The following is a 25,364-nucleotide window of genomic DNA, read 5'->3' on the forward strand; positions in this document are numbered from 1 at the left end:
GCAGCAAAAATAAAATTGTTTCCATTAGAACCGTGGAACGTGCCTCGTGTTTCCGTTCTGCCGATTGTTCACAGATACCAACACACACGCAAGAAGCACAACACAGTTTATCGATCTCGTACAGCAGAAGGTCCCACCGCACCTAAACACACGTACCTATCGGTCGGTGCCAAAAACGTGACACGAAACGTGGGCTAAATGCCCGTTGCTGCATCGGCACGTGATCGGCACCCAAGTCGACCACGCTACTGCAATATCGGAACAGTGCTTTCTCGGCTCGCCAGCAACATTGTGCTGGTGGCACAGACACAGTCACCCACACACACAAACACACTCACGACGCTCGATAACTAGAACAAGTTGGTCGATTTGTTGCAGTCGGGACGGTCACAATTAAATACATTTAATGTAGTTTTGATACGATACGATTAGCATGTTTATGCATTTTAAAGCTTCGTGGTTGCGTGTACACGTCAGTGGGAAATGGTTCATGCGGTGTGACAGTTGGGCATAATTAATCCTGATTGTTTGGCAGGCATCATTGTGATACGATGATACAGCGGTTTGAAGAGCAAAGGTGTTAACTGATTTCTTGTAAAACAAAAAAAACGATAAAATACTTGAAAATCTGTTCTTCAGTTTTTCTTCTATTTATTCCTATTTTTTCCTATGTTTTCTTATTTTTTTTCCTATTTTTTGCTATGTTTTCCTATTTTTTTATTCCTATGTTTTCCTATTTTTTCAAATTTTTTCCTATTTTTCCATTTTTTACCGACTTGTGCACTATTTTTTCCCTCGTCTTCCTATTTTTATTTTTATTCATTTCCTTTTTCTACTTTCGCTCTTGTTGTTTCACTTTTTTTCTAGATTTTTGATCTTTTTTAAATTTATTTCCGTTTTTTCTATTCTATTTTTCCTTCTCCTTTTTCTATTCTATCTTTTATATTTCTTCTCCTTTTTCTTCCCTTTTTTCTGCTTTTTTTTTCTTCCTTTTTTCCTCCTTTTTTCGTCCTTTTGTCTTCTTTTTTTCTTCTTTTTCCATCTTTCGTCCTTATTTCTTCTTTTTTTCTTCTTTTTTCATCTTTCCTCCTCTACTTTTTTATTCTTCTTGTTTCATCTTTTTCATTCTCCTCTTTTCTTTTTTTCGCCTTTTTACTCTTTTTCTCATTTTCCTTATTTTCTTTTTGTTTTGATTCCCTTCCCATTTTGTTTCTTGTTATAGTTTCCTATTATTTTTTCCGCTTCCCTCTCATTTTTTCCCTACTATTTCTACGACGTCTTGAGGACCTAGCCTAACGTTACTGCATTCCACTAGCAGCTTGACCAACTATCCTGTCCAATGTCTTCAGTTTAGGAGCTTATAATTCAACATTTTGAATATATGAAACCAACGCGGAGTCCATATGCCACCCATAAAACATAACGCTTGAAGCTTTTTGCTCAAAGTTTCCCTTTTTTGAGTCTAAGAACAGACCATAGTAGATTTTTGTTACTGGAAATTTTTCTTTTTTAAACCCACATCCAATCCATTATCTCTCGTACAGTATATTAACTGGATTCAGGAAAAATAGCCTTCTCTATCACCGATGGCCATTCCCACGAACCGTGACATAAATGATGAAGTTTCAAGATGAGTAATGAGCGAGCCACCATTCTAGATAGGAGTGGCAAATTCCTTTATGCTTCCCACCCGTTTCTAAGCACCAGTCCAAAGGCATGGTTTAGGACACTGAACTGCACACCGATAATTTGATTCGAACCTTCTGGAAAAAAAACCGGCACCGGCCAGAAGTGCACTTCAAACCAATTTTTCACTCTCCTCTTTTTTGGAGGAAAATTTAATCCTTCCTTTTTTCTTTGCTCTCTAGAAGGAAAGTGTGCAAACATTTTCATCTCGCGTTGGCACACACCAGCACCACATTTTTTTATCTTCATGATCTCATCCTTAAGCGGCTTCCCTTTTTTTTGTGTCATCCTTTCGCTATACCTCGGCTATTCTGGAGCTTCCCATTTACCTGCGTCCTACTGGAGACTTTACACCAGTTGTTACACCACTGGTCGCCTTTTTTCACGGTTAAGGGAAACCGGGCAGGTAAATTTTGGGAACTGGCAAACCTAAACCATGCGAAGTGGAAAAAAGCCCCTTTTTTAGGAGACACCCCAGAAAAGGGACGTTGATGCAGGGACTACTGACTATGGCGCCATTTAGCTGGACAGTTTTGCATTCCTTTTTTTACGATGCTCGTTAAAATAATTTAGTTAGCGCTAGACTATCTCTGTGACGGTTGGAAAAGGACGCTTTTTTGCGTACCGATAGGACATACCCAGGATGTCCGTGTCTTAAGCCTATCCAAACCATGCACAAACCTTGGGTAAACAGAGTGCTTTTCGCATTGTTAATTCACACTCACCGAATGATCTCGCTCGATTTTTGACCACCATTGTGTGTTGGTTGATTTGACCAAAAATTTAAAATCATCAACCAAACTGTCGTTGACAAGATTGTGCTTAAAAAGGGATCACTTAGGTACACAACGATCCGATTCAGAGCGCAGAGCAGAAAATCAAATTTTTCCTCTTCGTTAAAACATGCCAGAAAATGGCAAAACTGGAAGCGCACAAGTTAAAAGTGAAATCATTTGTATCGGAGGTACAGAGAGTATTCATGTGATTACAAATTTCCATAAAATATTCATGCCACTCCCAACAAGCGAAACGGAGCACCGAGGGGGAGCGATGTAATTCCCTGGCACAAAAAGTTTAAGCTCGGCATAAAACCTGGCAGGAGGAACAACCAAAATGGGATTCTATTATATAACTCAACTCATCAGCACCGATAAAGCAGCAAATGGATAATAGTACATGTCGTCACTGGTACACTGGTCAGGAACTGGGCAAGCGAAATTCATGAAAAGTGCCTTCAGCAGATCTCAAATTTTTTTACAACTTCGGGGAAATTTCAAATTCCTCCTTCCTCGAATAGCATCCCCCAATTCCCCGAGGGAACAGGCCTTAATCGTGATGAGAATATCCGGATCTCATGGGAAATAAAGTGGCAAATTAAATGGTTCAATGTACTCTGGCCAAAGCGAACCACCTGTCAAGAAGAGTAACGTAGGGCGAGAGTAAAGTTTGGAGAAGCGATGGTGCCAGGGCCAACGGGAAGTAACATACGAGCATACGGCCCGAAAATGTAGCAACTAGCGTTTAATTCGTCTGTTTAACATCAGAAACCACCTCCAACAACCTTTACCATCGCCACCCAATAATAATGGATCCCAGACGTCTACGTCTTCCCTAAGCTGCGGGTGAAAAGCCGGACTGATGGTGAAGATGGATAGTGATGGGATAGTGATATTTAAATACCCATATCACATAATCATAAACGCTGCGCCCCGGACCACTGCCGGGAATGACGTTCGCGTTTCGGTGTTATTCACGAGCAAGTGAACGATTTACTTAATAGTCCATTTTTCGGACCGATGCATTCTTGAGCTCCTGCCAGCGCCAGAGCCGAGCTCGACCACCTGTCCACCATGTATCTCCCCCGTGCGAAGCACATGGAAAGGGGTTGTATCGGTCCGGGTCCTACCGGCTATTGGCGACGATACGAAGTGAGTCGAAAATTTATGCTGACATAGACGGAACGACCTTTTTGCTTAACGGTCGCCAACTTGCACGCGATACAACACGACACCGGTGTGTTGGGTGCACGATCAATGATGCATCTCCGGCCGGGTGGGTAAATAACATTATCCTGGGCGACAGTTTCTAATCGACGCAAGCTGTCATAACTTGCCACAGATGGCAACGTGATAACCCCCTCGGCTCCGTTTGAAGCGCTTTTAAGGTAATGAATTTTATAGGCAAACAGATAAATTCATTAAAAGGCATATGAAGGGGAATGGTGGTTCCAATAGCTTGAACGACAGTGACGTTATGCTCAGTAAAATTTTCTATTTAAAACACCATCTCGTAACACGCAAATAAAGATTTCCTAGCAATGATCGTCATTTGTATTAAAAAAATAGTTAAGTAATAGAGCCAGCTTCGTTAGCTTCTGGAGAGTTATTACAGGCATGCCCGGATGATTTCTTCTTCTTCTATGGCACTACAACCATGAAAGATCTCGGCCTGCCATTTCTGGCTTCCTGTGCCTTGATTTTACCCGTAGCAAAGTAGTCAGCTCTACGTACAGGGATACAGTTCTGGATGAGATTTAATTCCGGTCCTGCCGTATGAAGACCTCCGCACTGACCCTGCGTGGATGACAGAAATCGTGAAATAATTTTTCTCATTTCTGATCTAAAGTACCAGTTCCTGGCAGCTTTTAAGTTTCTCCGAGATATTATTGTCAGTCCATATTGGAGCAGCTCATAATAAACGATGTATTTTAGGTCCCACCAACTGCTCCATTTGATCCTCAATTGCTATAGCAACATTTCGATCAACATTCGAGATTGGAACTTCACATGCGTTCGTAAATTCACCCTCCTGGCGTGTATTTTAGCTACTCATTATAATAAAAACTGTAAAATGTCACCTTATTAAAGCAGTACGAGGGTTGTATTTAAATTACTCGTCATGTTCCAACATTACCTGTAAAGAGAAGAGCAACAAAAACGATTTAATTACACGTTACCTGCATTTCCAAGAAAAATTTTATATTCATATAACATTTCACAAAAAAAGTTTACTGTAGTAATTAAAATCAAACAACGTAATACATATTGTTTCATGGTTCATAACGATATTTATAACAGCGTTATCGCAACCCAATTAACCAACCCCAACAATCACGTGTAAACGTTATAAACTCCACTTACGATTAACTCGTAGCGAGCGGGCCGCAAAACCAACCGCGTCACATACACAATTAACAGCATTCCTACTTATTCCACCCATGATTCCCACAAGATTCCGAATCGTTTTATTGATTTCTGGTTCCCTCGATACCGCCCGGCAAACGCAGATGACATAAGTACACCACGCTTTTACGACGCACTTATGCAAAATAACTTTAAATACCAATCAACCATTAGACGGTCGCTTCAATTGGCCAACACACTTCTCTGGTTAACCACCATCATCACCACACACGCGTACATCCTTCAATGCAACCAACAGGTCAATGGGCGGTAGCTCAAACCACCGAATGGTATCGTTTTCATTGCCACAGTATTGCCATCGATATCGACTTGCAATATAAACACGACATCCGGATGTGTCTCTCTCGAAGGTGAGGATACTCTCTACACCGAACTCCAGCATCAAGCCCGGGCAGCTGCGGTCTGGGCGTTTCACTCACCAAGGGGCGTTTAAAGAGATGCGTTTACTTGTGCCCGCTTTTGCCCTGTGCAAGCGCAATATTTGTTGGGGAAATTTTCCTTTCGACCGCACGAAACAGGGCCGGAAGAGAGCAATCGGCGGAGGAGTTTTCGATAAGGACTTCCAGCAGTGCTTTCTTGACGCTCAATGGAAAACGTTAATCCTTTTGCTGCTACGCTCGCCTGCTTGCCGATGGCCTTTGCCGGGGAAAACCCTTTTTGCCTCAACAAATGGTCACCAAGGAACCGGTGATTGCTCTCGATTACGTATTTGCACAGACGCAATTTTCTTTTTACCTCGGCATGGAAATCACTGTTCCTGGTGTCCTGATTGGGCAAAAAGGGGTTCGTCGAGTTCTGGGACAGAGTACGGCCACACATACGGAGAGTATTGGATATGATGACGGGTTCGGCAAAATGATTCTGTTCTCGAAATTGTTCTGCCAGAGGGAATTATATCTTCTGTATATAGAGAGACTCGGTCTTGTTCCGGGCGGACTCAGGACTGGAAGGAGTCAAAGTTCCTGATCGATTTGATAAGTAACTCGAATTTGAAGTTGAAGTACAATTTTTGTTTTTGGAAGTCTCACATGTTCAATTTAATCATCGTGGCAGTTTCTTGACTACGCATCAGGTCCGACTAGCTAATATCAGTTTGAGAAAATATTCCTTCAAAAAACTATTCCACTCGCTCATCCGAATCAATATGGTTTATTCCCAAATCTGAACCTCGAAATCTTGTTTTCCGAATCGATATTCACCCTAACAATCGCCCAATTCATTCGGTTCTACCACGGACCAGATTGCACGACTTCATGAAGTCCCCGCGCTGGATACAAAACAAACGACCCGGCTCGACGGTTGTCAAATCTCGTTACCGTTTTGTCGTTTCGTTCTGTTCTGCGCATACATTCCCAAGAGCTCACTCACGGCTTTTTAGACCTTCGCAAAACCCATGTTGCCCCCCCCCCCCCCCCCCTTGCCGTTGCTTTAAGGGCAGAACCAGATGCGCGGATAAAAAGCTATCGAAAACCGTCGCGAAACAACGCCCCGAAAACAACGTCATAACTGAGAGCGACCAGAACCGGACAGTCTGCAGTGGCCTAATTTAGTGGCCACCGGAATCGTTACGCTGCGTTTACCCGATATGTGTCACACCTTCCCGAAATATCCCGCCACCGAGATGAGAAAATGAGAAACCATGTTCAACGTGACAGATGCATTATTATGCACTTTGCGATGCATATGAAGCGTATGCAGCTTATGAGGCAGGCGAAGAATATGTGTTCAAAGTCACACAAACAGTTCAGAGCCAACGGCAGCATCTAAAATGTAATTAATGAGCAGTGCTCTATTTCATCGGTCGCACTATTTGTCCTCCACCGACATAAAAAAGGCTTACAACAGTGTAAGAAAAGTGAGCCGATACCGATGACCAAAATATTCGGAACTATTTTTCAACCGTTCAAGCGAACACCGGTCACCCTCTATTTTGAGATCCCGAAACATATACACCAATTAAGTCACAGCAACACTGCATCTTTGTATGGCACGGCATTCCCCGGCGCAAAAGAACCACGATTGATGGTGACGTTACCCAGAGAGAGGATAGAGCTAAACAAGAATGGAGTGGGTTGTTTTAGGTTCGCCTGACTCAAACCTGGTGTCGCGTGTGAAAACCAGAAGTCAGATGCAACGTTGAACCGAAATTCCGGGTTTTCCGACCGAAATGACCGAATGTTTCCATCAAGATGTCGCAATAAAAATAAAGCACCAATTTTATTTTGACGTGCCGGTGTTCTAATGAACTAATGACGAATGTTGACACCAGTTGACAGAGAGCAGGGCAGACAAATATTGTACTGGAGATTTGGTTGATCCTGAAGAATATGTCCACATCAGTAGCGAGGTTCCAAGGTAGAAGGAAATTTGGTGCGGGATTTCAAGATAGGTAGGAAAGGTCTACAATAGCTGGATTCTGTTTAGGGTTGATGCCAATATCTTTAGGACAAGTTGGAAACTCAAGCACTTGTTGATTTCATATCAAGATGAAGTAGAATTGCTGGACTTCAGGAGGACTTCTGGAGAATAATTCAGCAATTGCTGATTAGAGTCCACAAAAAACTGAAAAAAACAAATCTTAATCTTGAAACCTATTGAGAATGTGATTTCAGATCTTGATGACATTTTCCCAATTAATCCTGAAGAGTAACATAATATCTCCAAATGTCCCAGCCTCCATTTACTCTTCAATAATCCTGCTTTTCTATTCATTATCTGTATTGCGTTTCATCGCATCCTGATCCTTCATTTAAATACCTTCCCACCCATGACGTCAGTGAAAGCTCATCAACAGTGGCCCCCAAAACAGCAACGCACCCGAGATAAAGCTATTTCTGGGCGCTTCCATCTGCCGGCAACTTTGACAGCTCATATTAACCCACCACAAACACGCCGGCCGAAGCAAGAGAGAGAGAGAGAGAGAGAGATGTGAAGTGTTTTATAAATATTACGCTTTATCGTTTCGCATTTTCTTCTGCTGTATGCGATTCATATTACCTTTTACCATCTCCAGCTAATAACCGGTAGCGCCGAAACGAGGCAGAAAACTTTTCCTGCCACTTTTACCTGGCCTGGCCTCGCGCTTTAGCGCTGCGCAGCTTCGATGAGCAGCGCCAATGGTCAAACTTTGAACCGGGACAGGCCAACCATTTAGACTAGGGTCCAAGTTTTTTTTTGTTTGAAACAAAAAATAAAAGGGAATGAGATTTTAAATCCCATCACAAAAACGCAGAAACCCAATCGCTTTGTTTGGTGTTTGGAGTGGTTTTTTTGGAGGTGAATTTTGGACGAGTAAAAGATGGTCGAATGCTTAAAGATGGAGCCGATGAAATGAATTTTCACAACTTCGTTAGCTGGTTGAATTACTTCATCGTCAGAGGTTTTTTTTGTATCGCTTTGACGTCATCAGGCTGTGGGTTAGTGGAAACAACCGATAACATCCGATAAGTCTTTTGACGGGGGAAACGGAAATAGAGATTGGCTGACCTAGGGTCATCGTGAAGGACCAAAGCATTTTGTATTAATTCATTTCGATTCATTCCAAATCCTTCTCCAATATTCTTGAACTACTTCGAAGGGAAATAGAAGCATTTCTTGCTCGTTTATTCTAAAATAAATACTACTTGCCTGGGTAAACAGAACCTTCATTTCAAGACCTGCACCCATTACAACATCCTATTGCGTCATTATTTTGTCACTTTACACACCCGACATCCGGTAGGAAGAGCAAAACCCCGCTCCCGAGAGTATCGTTCGGTGACACGTTCAAACATCCATTTCCACCACCCGTCGACCAACTCTGATGCCCTGGTCCAAAAGCTCCACTTCATCTCACCACGAACCTAGCAACACGGTGCGCCATGAGTTACACTGTGCTTGCAGTTGGAAATAAGTAGGTTGATAATGGGATTATCAAACAGCAAACGGATGGCCGAGCTCAACCCCGCCGCACCGCCTGGTCTGGTGGCACATTTAGCGTGAGCTCGAACAATCAAACTTTGACAAATACATTGTATTTACATCACACCGACCTGTGTGGGGGATATTCCACCCGATGTTGGTGAGCTAGAATTGGGAGCACAGGGAAATGGGGCATACGAACGACTTCTGTCCGTCGATCGATTTACCATTCCGGCTGGATGTGAAATCGAATCGTTGCAATGACAAACGTGTAAGCCCCGTTCGGTGTGTGTGTGTAAACCGATCGATCGCCGTGTGAGCGTAAAAGCCAATAAATGATCGTCAGTGGAGGATTAAGTGGAATATTTCACGGTCTGCTCGTTCGGTCGCCGGAGTTTCGATATTTGCCATCGAAAAGTGGGATTGGTTCGGGCTGCAAGCGTTCTGCATTACGGCGCATTAAACAATAGTCAATCTAAAATTCTAAATTACACTCTTGAAAGGACGATAACGAACAGATTATCTTAAGCAAATTGTTCTCTTTATCTCACCGGGAGACTTGGAGTTAATGGCGAATTGTGTGTGTTTTAAATAGATCCAAATTTGTTAGTAATAGGATCTATGATATCTTAAGTAAGTAAACTCAAGATTTTAGTCGCCATCTGTCAAATAATCGTGCAGGGAACAAGATGTGGATCGCAACTAGGTCATTTGTTGATGTCGTCTGTCTTGAATTTGAAGTTTTCCCAAATGTCTCCAATCCTTCCCACAGTTAATTGACATTTTCCCAAATTATTTTGGATTCATTCCGAGGATATTTAACCATCCAGGGCGTGTTTAATTGCATCCTATAAGTTTCGGCCGAATCTTCAATAGCCAAATACCTTGATCACAATGACGCCTAGGACTTCAACTTCAGATTTATAAAATGCAGCCCCAAATTGTTAAGATTATATCGACACCGAAAGCTTAATGTGAAAGCTCCCTAGGCTTCCTTCGAGATCAATTAATTGAGCCTCAACAAAGCAGATTATGCAACTTTATCACCAAACATTCCCCCCACACCGGGAACAACGATCAATTTTCCGTCAAGTTCGACTTCATCAGCAACATTCCAACCTGCAATGAGAGGAAGTGGCAGCTTTTCTTCTGCTGACAAAAGCGATGATTAATTTGCAAGTTCTTTCGGGCATGCTTCCACCACTCTTTCACCGTACAAACCAAGCAAATAAACTCGATCGCATAGTTCACGCCAAGGAAAACTTTCCCACCTGTCGATACCTGCGCGGCGCGCCCCCCAAGGACCAGGATTGCCTTCTCTTTTTTTCGCTACACCTTTTTGCAGTCCAAATGATGATAAATGGCTGAATGATGAGCTTTCGGCGGTGTTGGAGAGCATCTTTCCCCATCGCCAGGAATCGTGATCCGCTACTCAGATGAAGGTCGACCTCGAGCCGACGTGAGACGCAAATATTAAGGACGTTTTTGTTTCCATCCAGTTTCTTCGGGCTCCAGCTTCTTCGGGCTCCAGCTCCATCATACATCATTCCGCAACAGTAGAAACAACAACCGAAAAGACGTCAATTCCAATCACGTGAAGCTGTTATTAGCGTGAAGCGTTTGCAAAAGTTGGCTGCGTCCTGTCCCTGTGTACGTGGCGCTAAGATATAGTGGTGTAATGTTTTACTTTGCTTCATTAATTCAATCAGCCTAATTCCATGGCTAAAGCTCCCTTGTTAAGTGTGTTTTCTCCAATTTATGTCAAACAACTTAGCAACTCCGGCGGGAAGGAGAGACCGGGGAGTCAGAGTTCTACTCTTCCGCCGTTTGCAAATGAAAATAGTATCTCGTCGCAGCGGCCGAACTGTGTGCGCATAGTAATGAGTGGAATTAAATCCCAGTCACGTGGTCGCGTGATTAATGAGATTGTCCGTTCGGTCGGTGCGTACCCGTGAACACGCACTCGTAGCCGTAGCCAAGGATCAGTTTACCAGAATTCCAACCGAGCCAACCAAATACGGAAACGGGGTTCTAGTTTTGCAGGTGAAAATCTAGCTGCACAAACACCGCTAGAATACGGGGGAACACTGTTCGAAGAAGTGTCATTCCCGAAGAACGGTGTGCACGCGTGTGCGTAAATATTTTGCCGACAAAAATAAACCGTCCGTTAATTCCGCGCGCCACCGACAGAAATGAGTGCAACCGCGGCGCGTGTGGACGGCGCACCACCACAACCAAACAACCGTGCGCGCCTATAAATACTGGGGACCGCGTATGTGCGTGACACTAAGGTGACACTCTCCATAGGGAAAGCAATCGAATGGGCATTCCGTTGGAGACGTCGCCGTTCGAGAAAAACAAACACACACGCGCTCCGGCTCCATTGAAAGGTAGGTGGAATTTTCCTCCCCGCCCGGTTTTTCTCCAATTGCATCTTTCGAACCGGCACCGAACCGGAACAAGCGCAAGAATCGAACGGTGACAATTTTCGCCACACTGGTGCCCGTATGCAATCGCCGTTCGTTGGGAAAAACCTGGCTACACTGGTTTCTGTGCTGTGATTGGTGGGGAGCTGGCTGGATGGAAAATGGAGCACACACGGTTAGCGAATGCTTCACATTCCGGGGAGTTAATCTTGCATGGCATTGTGTTGACGTGATTAGTGGCGCAGTGAAAACTATTTGCATCGACTGTGTGCGGTTGTTTAAACACGTTCCTCGGTGTGTGACCGATGTAAGCGAAACTTAGTTGCTGTTTTCCAATATCTGTATCGATGTTTTAGAAAAAAAAGGAATACAAAATACTGCTTTGTTTTGTTGGGACATTAGCTGGAGTTTGAAGGAATTGACGGCGCTAACTATAACTGTTATAATTCGTCTTATCTAACCTGGGCCTACCAAGGCTTCTCTGTTTATGTTCATGGCCTAAACAGACATTCGCTTTGGGTTGTCCGGTGTCATTCTCATGACATTACAAGTCCAGATAATTATTAAGAGTCTATTACGCTTCACAATGCTGAGACATCTAAATGATCGCCCATCTCAAAGAGGTCGTCATAGTCTCAAGTTCAACTTGACGGGTTCGTGAGTTTTGGATAAAGTCCATGTCTGTCAGATATGTATATAAGTCCTGAGTACTATAGATATTTTGGAGTGTCCCAGTTTTGTGATGAATATTCGAAATCATCTGGGTCCTTTAATAGATATTCTGAAGACCTCGGCGGACCTGTGAATTGGGTAGGGTTCAATGAGTCCTCAAAGGCTCTTTTATAAAACTCCTGATCTGCATAGCCCACCAGCTATCTACATGGGCACATGGACACATGGGCTAGTGTCAACTCTTTGAAAAGATAATGGAGCATTGCTAAACACCAGGATAGTAACCAGATATTAAACACAACCCCTACAATGCCCTTCAGAAGTGCAGGACCCCATCACCCTTCGTCAAGAATTCCACAGACTGCAGAAAGTCTAAGAGTCTGGAAAAAAACTGTTGATTAATATGGCAACCATGGACTCAGCTCATTCATAAATTACCGAAGCAATCATAATTCCGTCCAAACACGTCACTTCAATGCAATATTCTGAAGAACAATTTTTTGTGGTCTTGTACAAAAAATTGTTCTTCAGAATATGACAAATGACGCCACCCTCAAGTGGCTCCCAACGGACACGGGAACTTGCTACGCTATCTTCTCCCATCACCGGGTAGGAGTTTGACACATGGTATGCAAATTAGTTTGGATTAATTATCCCTCGCTGTCACTGTTGGAAGCTAGCGCGATAATTGATACGGAGTGTAATTGATTATAAACGTTAATTATCTTGAAATCATATGCCACCGGAACTCGTTTGGTGGGCAACTTGCGCCTAATAATAGCTAGGAGTATTGATGAGCTGTACGTACACAAAGTTCATGTGTGCCGAGCTTCTTCCCGATTGTAATAGTAAGCCGATTTAATTAATCAATTCGATAGCTAAATATCCCAAAGTCCAAGACGCTCCATCTGTTCGATTAGTTCGAAATGAGCCGCATGTATCTAGTCAAACAAATGATTTATATGTCCTTCGGCCAATTAGCGATAGCGATCGCAATTATTACGCTCACAAGCAAAAACAGGCTTCAAGCAAGCAAACGAGCATCAAGTACCGTTCCCAAGTACACTCGTCGGGAAACAAGAATAATTCCACTCGATTCCACTCGGCTTACCGGCGAGTGAGGCACACACATTTTCCGCCAAATGGATTAGATAGCGATCGCTACAGTCCACAGTAATGTGACTGCAGCATTCGGGCGATTTTTTTTTCTTTTCTTCTCAACCGTGTTTGATGTGGACTGCGTTGGATACACGTCAGATGAGAACGATTGCATCGGGTATGTGCAGTTTGGCTGAGGTCTTTCGTTCCCCTCGTTTTTTTCCTTGTTCTTAATCCTCTTCTAGCAGACGAATAATAATCTCAAAACCAAACAAAAACGAGAAGCGCTCCGAAGAAAAAAAACCAAAACGACAGCAAGACGTGAAAACTGAAGTGGCCGTACAACTGAAATAGTGCTGCAATCTGTCGGAAGTGAGCCGGAAACTGGAACAAACGTACCGTAAAAGAAGCCGAGAAACGATAGCATAAAAGCGTGCAGCAGAACCAGGGTAAGGGCACACAACAAAAAAACTGTCCCCAGAATCAAGTTGAAAAACATTCCGCATAAAATAAGTTTCTTACGCTTTTCCCACATGAAAAACCTTCCTTTTTGCGTGGAAATACTTCAGCAGAAAAGCAGGCAAAAAAAGGGAAGATCAGAATTTTTATGCGTTTTTGGACGCTTGGGAAAAAGGCATGAGGAAAAGTTGGCCATTTTAATCTCGCATTGGAAAATATGCCTGATTGAAACGATAGCGCATAAGTAGTGTTTATGTACGCACATTAAGCAGACGGTACTTAATTTTGTTTTTATTTTTATAATGCGAAAAAAAAGGCGAAAACTTCAGGGAACAGGGTTCCTCGATTGGACTTAAAAAAGATTTTTTTAAAAATTTTTTACAACCAATTTCACATTTTCATTTACAATGAAAACGACACATTTTCATTTTCATTTACGACTGCGTTTAAAAATATGCATCCGAAGCTGCACGCCTTTCCACCTTTAAACGTTCCACGTACGATTGGAACACCGCTGAAAAATGATGGACGGTGGAAAAATGAACGAGCTCCACAAGCGCCAGATAAGTTCTAGAACTAAAAAAGTAGCAAACAAAAACGACTCTCGCAGTCGCAAAACAACAAACAGAAGAAAAAAAACTCCATTTCACTTTTATGTGCATTAAGCGTTTGGCACGCTAGAACGAACAGCCGCACGCGCATGAATGGAGCCAGCAGCAGCAGCAGCATCCCAGAAGCACACACACTTGGTAAATTTACAGTGAATTTACTGTGAAAGCGAAGAGTTGTGTGTGTCCCTCAATCGTTCCGTTTTCCATGGGATTGAGATTGCAGTTTTGGTGCATCAACTCATTGCATCGCGCTTTTTCCCTACCATCCTGCACCGCTATTTCAACACAGCGCGGATGAAGCCACACTAGTGTGAATCAGTTCTTATGCGGTAAGGCGATAACTGGAAAGTGTATTTTTTTTTGTTGCTTCTACTGTGCCAATCGATTGTTATTTGCAAAACAATTCCACATAGTGCAACGTGTGCTTTAAACGAGCCGAGCGACAGAGAGAGAGAGGGAGAAAAGAAAATGCACCAATGGAAAATGATCTACTATAACTATGAACATCCGCGTCAGCTCTGTGAGGAATGTGACTCGATGTTATTTAGCAAGTCAAGCAATTTGTTGATTTGTTTCTTTAACGGTCTACTATAAAAACTCCAAGTGTGTGTGTCACTTTTCTTAAATGCGAAAAAATACGACTAAGCTTTGTCAGAACTAGGTCATGGAAGAGATAAGAATTGTACATTTTACCCACATTTAATCGAGGATATGTTTTACTAGATTTTAATTTGTTTAGATATCATATCCTTCAATTCAAATTAGTTTTCTTGGTGTTCGGTAGTACTCTGCAATTTCAAGAATTCTGGGCCAGTCTATTGAGTTCTGCCTTGAACTGATTTGCTGATCGACTGGGAGCTGGACAGTCTTAAGCCATATTGCTTGGATATTTGGTTCTATCTGTTCTAGACTATTTTGCCGTAAAATTTGTTAAACAATTTTCTTTTATTTCCCAACAACCAATCAATGTATATGACTTGACTGCTTGACTTTTTTTTAACTATTGTTTTCACGTAGCTCTGCGGATGGGATTTGAAACCAGTACTGCCGTAATAGAAGCTGAGGCCGTAGACACAGGTACCACCGGGCTGCTCATTTCAGTGAGCAATTAAATTGAACCTGATGTGAGATGCATTTAGACTCGCTTCTCCGGATCAGTGGAGCACATGTCCATGGGCTGTCCAGACGCCCGTTCCAAATTTAAAAAAAAATGAATCTATGTAATGCATAACCACCGCTTGATTTTTAATGAAGAGCTTTAGGAATTATTCTAATTAACATTTATCTTCAAACATACTGCTAAACTGCTAATGAAAAGATCTTCTTTTGATGCAAATACTAACACCTCTTTCCGTTAATAAATCAGCTAAACTCAATCACTTGCAAGTCCTACAGCACTATCATCGGAATTTCCCACTAAGCAAGACTGTCCCAGTAACTCTACGGAAAGCCTACACACACGCGTTACGAACCGCCAAGAATGGTGCAATAATTATAGAAATTTCCGGTCCGCATCGATTCCTTGCTTCCCGACGGCCTGTCTTTCCCTTCAAGAAATTGGACCGCCTGGTTATGTTGGTGGTGGTGTTGGTGTTTGAGAATCGTACGTCTACGGCTGCACGGTCGAGGACATACTGCTTCGTGTGCTTCATCCCGGTGAAGTTTTCCCCACACTACAGAAACCTGATGACTCTGGGACGGAAGAAGAACGATCAGGTTACTGTCTGCACTGCACAACCAGGCGTCCGATCGTGAGAAGAGCGAACGCGGGAGAATCGACACAACGATCGGACACAAGCCGCCACCGATCTCCGCGACGTTTTCTTAAGGTAAGCATAGTTCTTACAGCAATACACGCAGAGGAGCGTTAAATTAATTATATAAAAGTAAAGCAATTTAATTGATAGAACATGGAAACAGCGACGATTGTCGCCGATTGCAACCAAACACTATTTAAATAAGAACCGATCCTCTTGTTCGTTTTTCGCGATCGGGTGTAGGATTGCCCGTCAGCCAGTGTGAAACCAGATTCCCGATACACTCGCATGACTAAAACCGTACCGGGACCACCACCTCGTCGTCTTACCGTTGCGTCCCTACTTGGTGCCCGTGGCACAAAGATTTCATTGACTTTTGCGCGCGATTTCTTCCGTGCGAATTAATTCTTTGTTTCTTTGCTTCCATCGATATTCCTTCGCTTCGCTTCGCCCGGCTCCTATAAGGGCAACCTTCCAGGGTACTGGAAGAAGGTGGCATCTATTGGAATGTAGCGCGCGGACGTGATTTTGCAAAGACAGGCACATTGTACACGGGGTACAAAATGCAGTAAGAAAAAGGCCATCAGACCGGACAGAAAAGAAAGAATTACAGGTGTGCGTGGAACCTGGCAGAGCAACATTTTTACTTGGAATATACATATAGCTCAAACTTTTTTTTAAATTAATCTACAAATTTTTTAATCTTTTCCTGCGCTAATCAATAATTTCCACTAAATAATATCACACTAAACATGGTAAGATAATCTACCACCCAAATCCCTAGCCGGAGAGACTGCTTTACTGGTTGCGAAAAAAGAGCGTCACCACCACCACGACTGGAAACAATCGGCACCCTTTGTAGCGGGTTCTTATCGTACGCGGCTCGCAAACTTCAGATAAGTCTGGGCTTGGGTGCATAGAGGGAAAAAAGGGAGCAGATGTCTGGTAATACATGACGACCGACAACAAACACGCACTACAAGGCACGACCCGTGGGAGAGATAAAGCAACAATACGGCGAAGAATTAAATTTGTCCTCAATACCTGGAAATGAGGCAAACATTTGTCAACGTTACACTGGGTCAGGAATGTAAGAACGGGGTTTATCGAGTAAGTAGAGGGATTTCGGGAGAGCGTCTAGTCGACCAAGATGTCTGCAGGATGTGGACAGTGAAATTGAAGTTAAAAACTAACCTCCCTAAACTAAGCATAAATTCGATTAAAAATGGAAACGACCTACCAAAACTTGAGACGAAACTAACGATGAACAAACACAAATCTAGGCGCGAATGTTTGGTGGTTTTGGCTCAAATCGTTTCGATCGTGTTGTCGATCGCCATCCCACCCGGCGACCAACCTTGAACGGGACGTGGCCTCGAACAGAAGAGAGTGATTCGGTTATTTATGGACAAAATTTTGAAGCTGGTCCACCCACACAGTGTGGAAGCTGCCTAGAGGCCGTGTGATGTGAACTGATGATGGTTGTACTCATGGAATCAAACGTCTCCAAATGATTTTTGCGTGGTGTTTGGTGTAAAAGGAAGCAATTGGGAAGACATTTTTTCTGAATGTAATAAGCAATAAGCTAAGAATTACAGTCAAGTTCCTCTCATAACAAAACTCGTAAGGCGGGAAGTTCTTGCGAAGCGCAAATCTTTTATCGACATTATTCTCAAAGATTATTCCTTCTTTTTTAGACTCTACAATCTCAAGAGGACTTGGGCTGCCAAACTTCTGAAGACCGGTGGGATTGATTCTGAGGATAAATGTTGGAAACTCTTGAGCCCTTTAGACAACAAGTCCTCTGAAACTAAAATTACTTTTGGAGGAAGACACCTTTGGAGGTCTCTTGATAGACGAGGACTATTCGACTACGAAGATCCTTGGCAGATGCATTCCTTCAGACGGCTAGGCCCCTCACGCTTTGGGTCACTGGATAGACGAGGACTACGGGTTCCCTTGATGTGACAAGGTCCTTTAGATGGCGAGATATCTTGGTTGACGAAACCTCTTAAACTTCAAGGCGACGACCAGGACCTTTATACGTCCAGAACTTTGAGGCGACCAGGGGCTTTAGACGATCAGAATCTTTAGACGACCAGTACCCTTATACGATCAGGTCTCTCCGAAACGAGATAAACGAAGCCTCTATGGGCAACTAAGTCCTTTGATATAAAAGGCTCTTAGACAATCAGGCCCCTCGGATGTCACTCAGTAGACAAGGTCATTTGAAAGACTCGTTCTTGTGGGTTCAAAGCATTATTTTTAGATTTCCTCATTAGGCAAAAAACCGAACTAACCAGTGAGAGGGTGACTGATTTGCTTACGTGTAAAAATTGTCTAGAAAACTTAGCTTGCAATACGAATATCATCTCCCCAATTTATGGAGTCAACCAAAGAAACTGATGAAGACGTTTAGCCCTCCTTTTCTCTCGCTCTCTTGAACTTACCTTCTTTAGCGTTTTTCGTGTTGTTCGGTGGCACAGTGTTACCATTTCCGCTGCCAAATCCGCCACTACCACCAACCCCTCCCCCACCGCCACCACCACCTCCAACCCCACCACCCACACTGCCACTGCCACTTAATCCCACCACACCGCTCATCATCACGTTACCACCGCCTACGCCGGCACCAACCACACTCGCACTACCGGTTGAGGATTGATTTTTATCTACGCTGCAATACACTTACTTCACGCCGTACCACCGTACCACGCACCAAACCACACCGCGCCACTCCGCATGCACCTTTCTTCTTCTTCTTCTTCTCCTTTGGCAGCGGGGGTAAAGGTTATTTCACTTTAATCACTTAACGAATAAAAATAAATACAAGGACACAGGCACGCACAAGCACGCACGTCGCTCGCGGACAACTACCTCGAACCTGTAACGTTACGGATGCACCTGTGCGCTAAAGGTGACGTTACAGCTACTTCGGGCGTAACATCTGCCGGGATTGTTACGGCTGACTGGGAACACGCCGTTTGGGAATCATTTTTCGGTTCAAAAATTAACAAATATCGACGCTAAAGCACAACAATTACACCACAAAACACAACACACGTTAACCACACACACACACACCAGGTACTGCCCGGGAATCTCACTAACAAGTGTTGGGGAGCTTAATGTTGTCTGATAGCCTAATAGAAATGATTAAAACAGGACATGAGCGAAACATTTCACAATCAGGATTCTTATGACGGGTGCATGCGGCAGCAAAAAAAAAACGCATCGACCGACATTCCTTCACTGTTCTTGGACTTCGATAACTCACTGGCGAGGAAGGCTTTTCGCTCACCAGTAGTGAGAATGACGCTGAAATGAGTCACCACCGATCAGCCTCACAACACACGTCGGGGAGAAAGAGACAGTTGCTACTGCTGACAGGACAGCGATTCGCGAAAGGATACCCGTTGTGCGTTTGTATTGCCTTTCCACGTGCGTGTGTGTGTTTGTAGCCCTCGTGTACACACCACTAGCACCAGCTCACCCGGATAGATCTCAGCCAGTCTTCTTTTTGACAGGTTGGTTTCATGCCGATCCCGGTGGTTCCAGCGGATGAGTGCTGCAAATGAAAGCAAAACAAAGCCACCAGCAGCATAGACAGGTTACATGCATGCGGGCCCTTTTAGAAAGAAAAAAATGGCTGAATTCTCCAAATGTTGGAACTTTTTGCACGTTCGAGTGTCACCACACGCAACTAACAACAACAAAAAAACACACAAGCGAACGACATCATCGTCATACTCCAAAAATACAAGCAAAAAATCCGCCGTTTCGTATCTGCTGTTGCCGCTGTTGTTGTTGGTCGCCCTGGTGGCTGATGTGCTGGCTGTTTCACTCACTCGCACGGAGCGATTTTTGAAGGTGGTGGCGGGTGCACTTTGCTTTGCTTTTTCCTTCGCTTCGCACGCCGCCCTGTCCTAGGCGATCGAAAAACCTGTGCCTTCTACCTTTCGCCCAACGCGGCGGAACAGTTCACTCCTTCACTCTCCCGCGAAAACGGGCATCACTCGCTTTTTTTTTCGTTTTATATTTCTTTTCCCTTTCGCCTTCTTCGTTCGCTGCTGCTGCTTCTGCATGGATTGTGGAGCTCGCTAGCGATGGCTTCCCTTCCCCGGTTTTCGGTGATGGTTCGTGGAGATGCACACCCGCGTGCCCTACACCTGACCACAGCCACACCAAGCGGTTCGATCGATCACCTGACCTGCCGCACCGGTGTAACGATGTCACATACAGCTAGGCCCACACACACCTTTGGCTGTGGGTTTGCCGCACCACACAAGGCAACTGAATCGCAGCAAGCCACATAAACAGTCAAGGCTTGCTCCCGAAACAGGAGTTTCTCGGAAAGGATTCGACTGCTTTGGAAGGCCAAGTTCCGGTTCCTATTCGCACCGTAGCACCGTTCCTACAGCCAACGATGCAAAACCATCACGCTCGGTTCCGATCCACTTGCCACTGTTGGGTCGTTCGATCGTAACAGCAGCAGATGACGATTGGATTCCCTTTCCAAACACACACTCACACACTGACTGTCCTTTCTTGACACGGAGATGAGAAGAGATCTTTTTGGATCACAAGGATTGGACACACATACGCACGCAGCAAACACGGAGGAAAACACAAACCCTGTGAACTGATCCGCCTGTTTCGATGGCCTGGCACTGGGGCTGTCTTGACCGTTTGCTGTCGGTATCGGGGTCACTGTTCCCGAAGCGGTTCCGGAGAACACCAACACCGTGAACGCGGCCAGCGATGGATGCTGCTTCTCGGCGAGATTATTCTACGTTTCTTCGTCGATAAAAAATAAATGCTGCTAAAAAAAATACAACAACCCTCGTTTATCCGTCCCGGATATCGCAGCGGCACGAATTATCGGGGTGGGACACCGGCCGCTGACAGCGGTAAACATGAGCAAGTTTATACTGCTTCGTTGATGACTGGCGTTTAAATAGCTCACGGCAAAAAATCGGAATTTCACAACCGACGTTGAAATGCATACATTTTTTATGGATTTTACCATCGCAACATGAAAGTCACATACTTATACGAGACAGAAATTATATTCATCAATCGTTCTTAAACTAAGAAAAGTATTATAAAGTTCATCTATAGCGTTATATCTAGCGTCGTTGGATTACTGTCCCGGCTGGAACTATCTGCCGAGCTGAGCGTCTCCTGTGTGTCCTCCCGCACCACCCGCACAATGTTAGGATCCTTCTTTTCCTTACTTTTGTCTCGTTCCCGGTCCTTGTCCTTGTCCCGATCACGCTCCCGGTCCTTGTCCTTGTTGTGCTTGTGTTTGTGCTTGTGCTTATGCTTCTTCTTATCCTTCTTTTTCTTTTTCTGCCAAGAGAGATGATATATAACAAATATGAAAAAATCAAATTCTCAAAGGCGAAGAAATTATCATCTAACTTACCTTGCTGCTATCTGACTTGGTGCTGTTAACGTCGGGCTGCGAAGACGATTCGTTAAACACGCCCGTCTTTGCAAACATGCCCGGTTCGAACCCGGTTGGACCGGCACTCTTCGAACCGCCCATACTGATGCCCGGCAGCGAGATGGAGTTGTCCGAGTAGAACTCTGCCTTTATCTTCTTTGCCGGCGGATCCTTATCGACCGCACTGGTCGGTGTTTCAGTATCGTCCAGATCGATTATTTCCTCCTTTACCGGTTCGTTCGGCTTGTGGGCAGATTCACCAGCCTCCTTCTTGATGCTCGCCTCGACCGTTTCGATGATGCGCTGATTTTCCCGTGCCACTCGCTCGTTGTCCTCTTCCTCCCGGGCACGACTTTCCGCATCGTCGTACGGGGAACCGTCCCGGCTTCGCGGTATCATAACCTTCGTGTCACCCACTTCGATCATGTCGAACGATTCCTTGATGTCGGGTTGTTCCGGTGTGAGAGAACGATTGCGCTTCATCGCGTAAGGAGTAAGGGGTACGTCATCTGCTGTTGGCGAGCTGCGTCGGCTGGTGCGATCCGAGTAGAACCCTGACGAACTTTTCTGGGGTCGTAAAATCGCGCTCAGCTCTTGGTTGGAGAGACAGGCCGGCATGCGGACACCGTACAGCGTGTAGTAGAGATCGACCATATCACAACGCAGGCGTGTATCGTGCGATAGCTTCGAGCTAGGGAAGGAAACAAAATCATTACTTTAAGGTATTTAAAACCCCACACGTTGGGTCTTACTTCATGTTTTCCCATATACGGAGAGCTAGTGCCTCCCGATCCAGCCGATTGCGGTTAGATTTATCGAACGGCAGCGCATCGATCATGTACCGACCGAGCTGATGTCTAGCCATCGGATCGGGATCCGTTTCAAGCAGCTCCATCAAATGCTCCAGATCTTCCCAGCGGCCATCAATCTTCACGTAATCCACCAAACACTCCATAGCGGCCAGACGCACATCGATGTACTGTCCGTACGCGGCATAGCTGCGATAGATCTTAGGGTTCGTCGGTAAATGGCCGCACTTTTGCAGCTTGCGGATCACCTTCAGGCAGGCAATCGATACGGTGTACTTGAACGACGGTAAATGCTTCTCCAGATTTAAAATCCGTGTTACTTCCTCTAGAACGAGCCTGGAAAAAAAGTACAGGAAAAAAGTCAATTGAATAAGAACATTCTCTCCTTTACCCAAAGTCACAGCAATTACTTGGCATCTTGTGATAAACTTTCGGAGGAAAGCGCTCGTCCTTGATGCACCACCGAAATAACTGGCGTGATCGTATTGCCAAGCGCCTCAACCAATGCCGCCCGGTAGTAGTTGTCCGAGTAGTGATTTTTCGAATTATCGTTGTACTTGAAGAGATCGAGCAAAAAGCGAATCACTTCCGGTGGACAGATGCCATGCGCCGTTCGCAGCCCCGCCATCGCTACCGGGATTGTCTTCTGCAGGAAGTAATGGTGCAGGTTGGTAAAATTATTCTGCCGGATGATGTGCGGTGCACTGAACGAGCCGAAAAACTTCTTGAAAATTGTCAACATAGCTGGTGGACCCTGCCAGGAGGTAACCATCGCGTTTGCGACCTTCGTAAGACACGTTGCAGCCTGACAGCGCACCTCGTAAAACACACGATCGTTTTCGATCGTATCGGTAAGGGCGAGACGGGTTTGAGGTGTGGCGTACTTTTCCAGCGCTTTGATCGCTTCGAGCTGGGCCGTAACGTCGCGTTCGTGGCGTAGCTGGAACTGCCACTGGAAATCGGGCTGCTCAATGTTGACCGAGCGGAGCAGCGTCATTTCCGGATCGAGCCGTATCCACAGGACGGGAGATTCCCTACAAAAAAAAGGCATTCATATCATTCTGAGCGACTTTTCCTCCAAGGCCACTACTTACGCCATGGGAGAAAGGTCCATATCCACCTCCTCGCCAGTACAGAGCGGAATCTTTTTCTTCTTATTGCGCCGACTCTTCGAATGGCACGTAATGTCCGACTTTACGATAATGTTCTCGATCTGTAGCGTGTGCTTAAACGTACCGTCCAGTTCCTGCAGCTGAATCAACAGCGGTCCAACGTACTTCCGCACACCACGCTGATTCACACAATCCTGCCTGATCTCCAGCTCGATCGTGTTACGCTTCGAGTTGAACACGGAGGTCATGGTAAACTTGGCATGCCCCCCGGTTCGTACCCACTGGTCAATAAACACCGCCATATCCTTACCGGTGACGGTGAAGATCGCTTTCGTGAACACATTCGTCGAAATCAACAGGTGGCCCCACAGTCCACTGCCGATCTTTGTGCCCGCCGCATTCGAGGCAAGTGCGAGCTGTTTGTTAAACACCTGCAGCAGCAATTCCTGCCCAATACGATGCTCCAACATCCGGATGACCAGGTGCGATTTCTTACGCATCATCTCAATGTACTTCGGTGACATGGTGTGCAGGTTCTTGATGGGGAAGTAGAACGGATTGTCGTTGTACGCCTTCTGCGGAGCTGCCGGTGAATTGTTGATGCTCGACACGGCCGGCGGTGCCGGTGGTTGACTGCAGTCCAGTATGATCCCGCCGTACTTCTCCTCGTACCGTACCACCTCGTCCAGCTCGGACCGGATCCACGCACGGTACGCATTGTTACCGAAACACTTTTTCGAGTTCAACCCACACAGATACTCGGCTATTCCGCGTGCCAACCACGCATCCGACCAGTTTTCCATCGTGATGAAACATCCGAAGAATTGCTCGGCGATCGCTTTCGACATTACTTTGCGCGAGTAGAACGTCTGGTCGATGATAGCGATCGAATGGAGCAGATGCGTGGACAGAATCGTCATCGTGGCGTACGCATTACATTCGTTGTCGATCTCGTCCACAAACACCTGTTTGTAGCAGGAGAACGGGTACCGCGTCGATAACGCTTCCTCATAGAACTCGAACGCTTCGTGCAAAAAGCGCACCGTATTTTTCAGCAACGGCAATAGCTGCGGCAGACAAAAGTGTGTCACCTCGTGCATGTGCGGATCAACGTAGATTTCAAACGGTCCGACCGCTAGCGCAATGTTCGGTGCACACACCGGCACCGACACAACGTAGTGGTACGTTTTGCGCTGCAAATCCGGTGTCATGACTACCTCGACCAACTCGCCACACGAAACCGCCGTCATCGTTTTGTCCACCGTAAACTCAAGCTTCCAGGTGCACGGTTCCGCGTAGCTGTCGATGCACGGGAACCACATGCGGGACGAGTTTTCATGCCCGTACGTAAACATGTGTGCCGCCCGCTCCTCCATCGTTCCCTCACCCTCCGGTATAACGAAATGCACACCGCCCGGTGGATCTTCGAGCGAAAACTCAATCCCAATCCGTATGCCGCGTCCCTCGGAAATCAAATGCTTCGCTTCCTCCGGCACCACAATCACCAGCTCACCCTTGTTCTGGTCCGGGTCCGAATGGCGCGCCACATCGAGGTGCGATTTGGAGAAGAACTCCAGCGATTTGTTTTTCGTTTCACCCTGGCATATGTCCTGAAATGGGTCGAAGTAATGGATTTCCGCCTCATAGCTGTCGTCGAGGATGACGCGATAGATGCGACACTGGCGACAGTTCAGCCGGATCACCGGCAGCCAATCGCTCGTCGGAACGATCAGCAGCTCCACGAAGCCGATAATACTTTTCCGCTCGAAGCTGATACCCGTCAGGCTGAGGATTTGATGCGCTGTAAACAATCGGGAAAAGAGCACAATTACACACAACTGCGAGTGATGGGCGATGCGCCAATCGGTGATACTTATAGTTTAAATGGTCGTGGCGTAGGTTCCGGCGTGTCTTTCTTCATTTTGAAGGTTTATTTTAATGCCCGACATGCGAACGTTTTTGCATCGCCGCCTACTCCACACAATTTTCCTCACTGTTTGTTTGGATGCTAGATATGCGTTGATTGACCGGGTACGGCCATGCACGTGTTTTTGACAGTTTTGTTTACTCGAGTGTCGGCAGTTGCACAATTCCGCATGAATGGTTGTGGAATTTTTGTGCAATTGTCGATAGGAATTCTAAATAAGCATGAATTATTGCTGGATTTTCTTTAAGAAGGAAT

General features: G+C 45.1%; 2 protein-coding genes across 2 annotated transcripts in view; both read right to left on the minus strand.

The window, feature by feature from the left end:
• The window catches only part of LOC118513138 (cyclin-dependent kinase 14), a 117,452-nt gene extending 96,798 nt beyond the window's left edge, over window positions 1-20,654 (minus strand). Inside the window, exons 1-2 of the mRNA XM_036058563.1 lie at window positions 20,447-20,654; window positions 18,263-18,955 (exon numbers count right to left, since the gene is read on the minus strand). Of these exons, the coding sequence (XP_035914456.1) occupies window positions 18,263-18,419 (157 nt within the window). The 5' untranslated portion in view covers window positions 18,420-18,955; window positions 20,447-20,654. The remainder of the gene's footprint in view (window positions 1-18,262; window positions 18,956-20,446) is intronic.
• A 204-nt stretch (window positions 20,655-20,858) lies between these two features.
• On the minus strand, window positions 20,859-25,188 carry LOC118513139 (transcription initiation factor TFIID subunit 2). The gene is made up of 6 exons (XM_036058565.1): window positions 25,060-25,188; window positions 23,165-24,985; window positions 22,481-23,104; window positions 22,014-22,406; window positions 21,241-21,952; window positions 20,859-21,164 (listed from the first exon to the last, which is right to left on the minus strand). The coding sequence occupies exons 1-6, from the start codon at window positions 25,101-25,103 to the stop codon at window positions 20,928-20,930; spliced, it is 3,831 nt and encodes a 1,276-aa protein (XP_035914458.1). The 5' UTR covers window positions 25,104-25,188; the 3' UTR covers window positions 20,859-20,927.
• Between the last annotated feature and the right edge of the window lie 176 nt (window positions 25,189-25,364).

This window comes from Anopheles stephensi, chromosome 3 (assembly GCF_013141755.1).
Source record: "Anopheles stephensi strain Indian chromosome 3, UCI_ANSTEP_V1.0, whole genome shotgun sequence".
Lineage (NCBI taxonomy): Eukaryota > Metazoa > Arthropoda > Insecta > Diptera > Culicidae > Anopheles > Anopheles stephensi.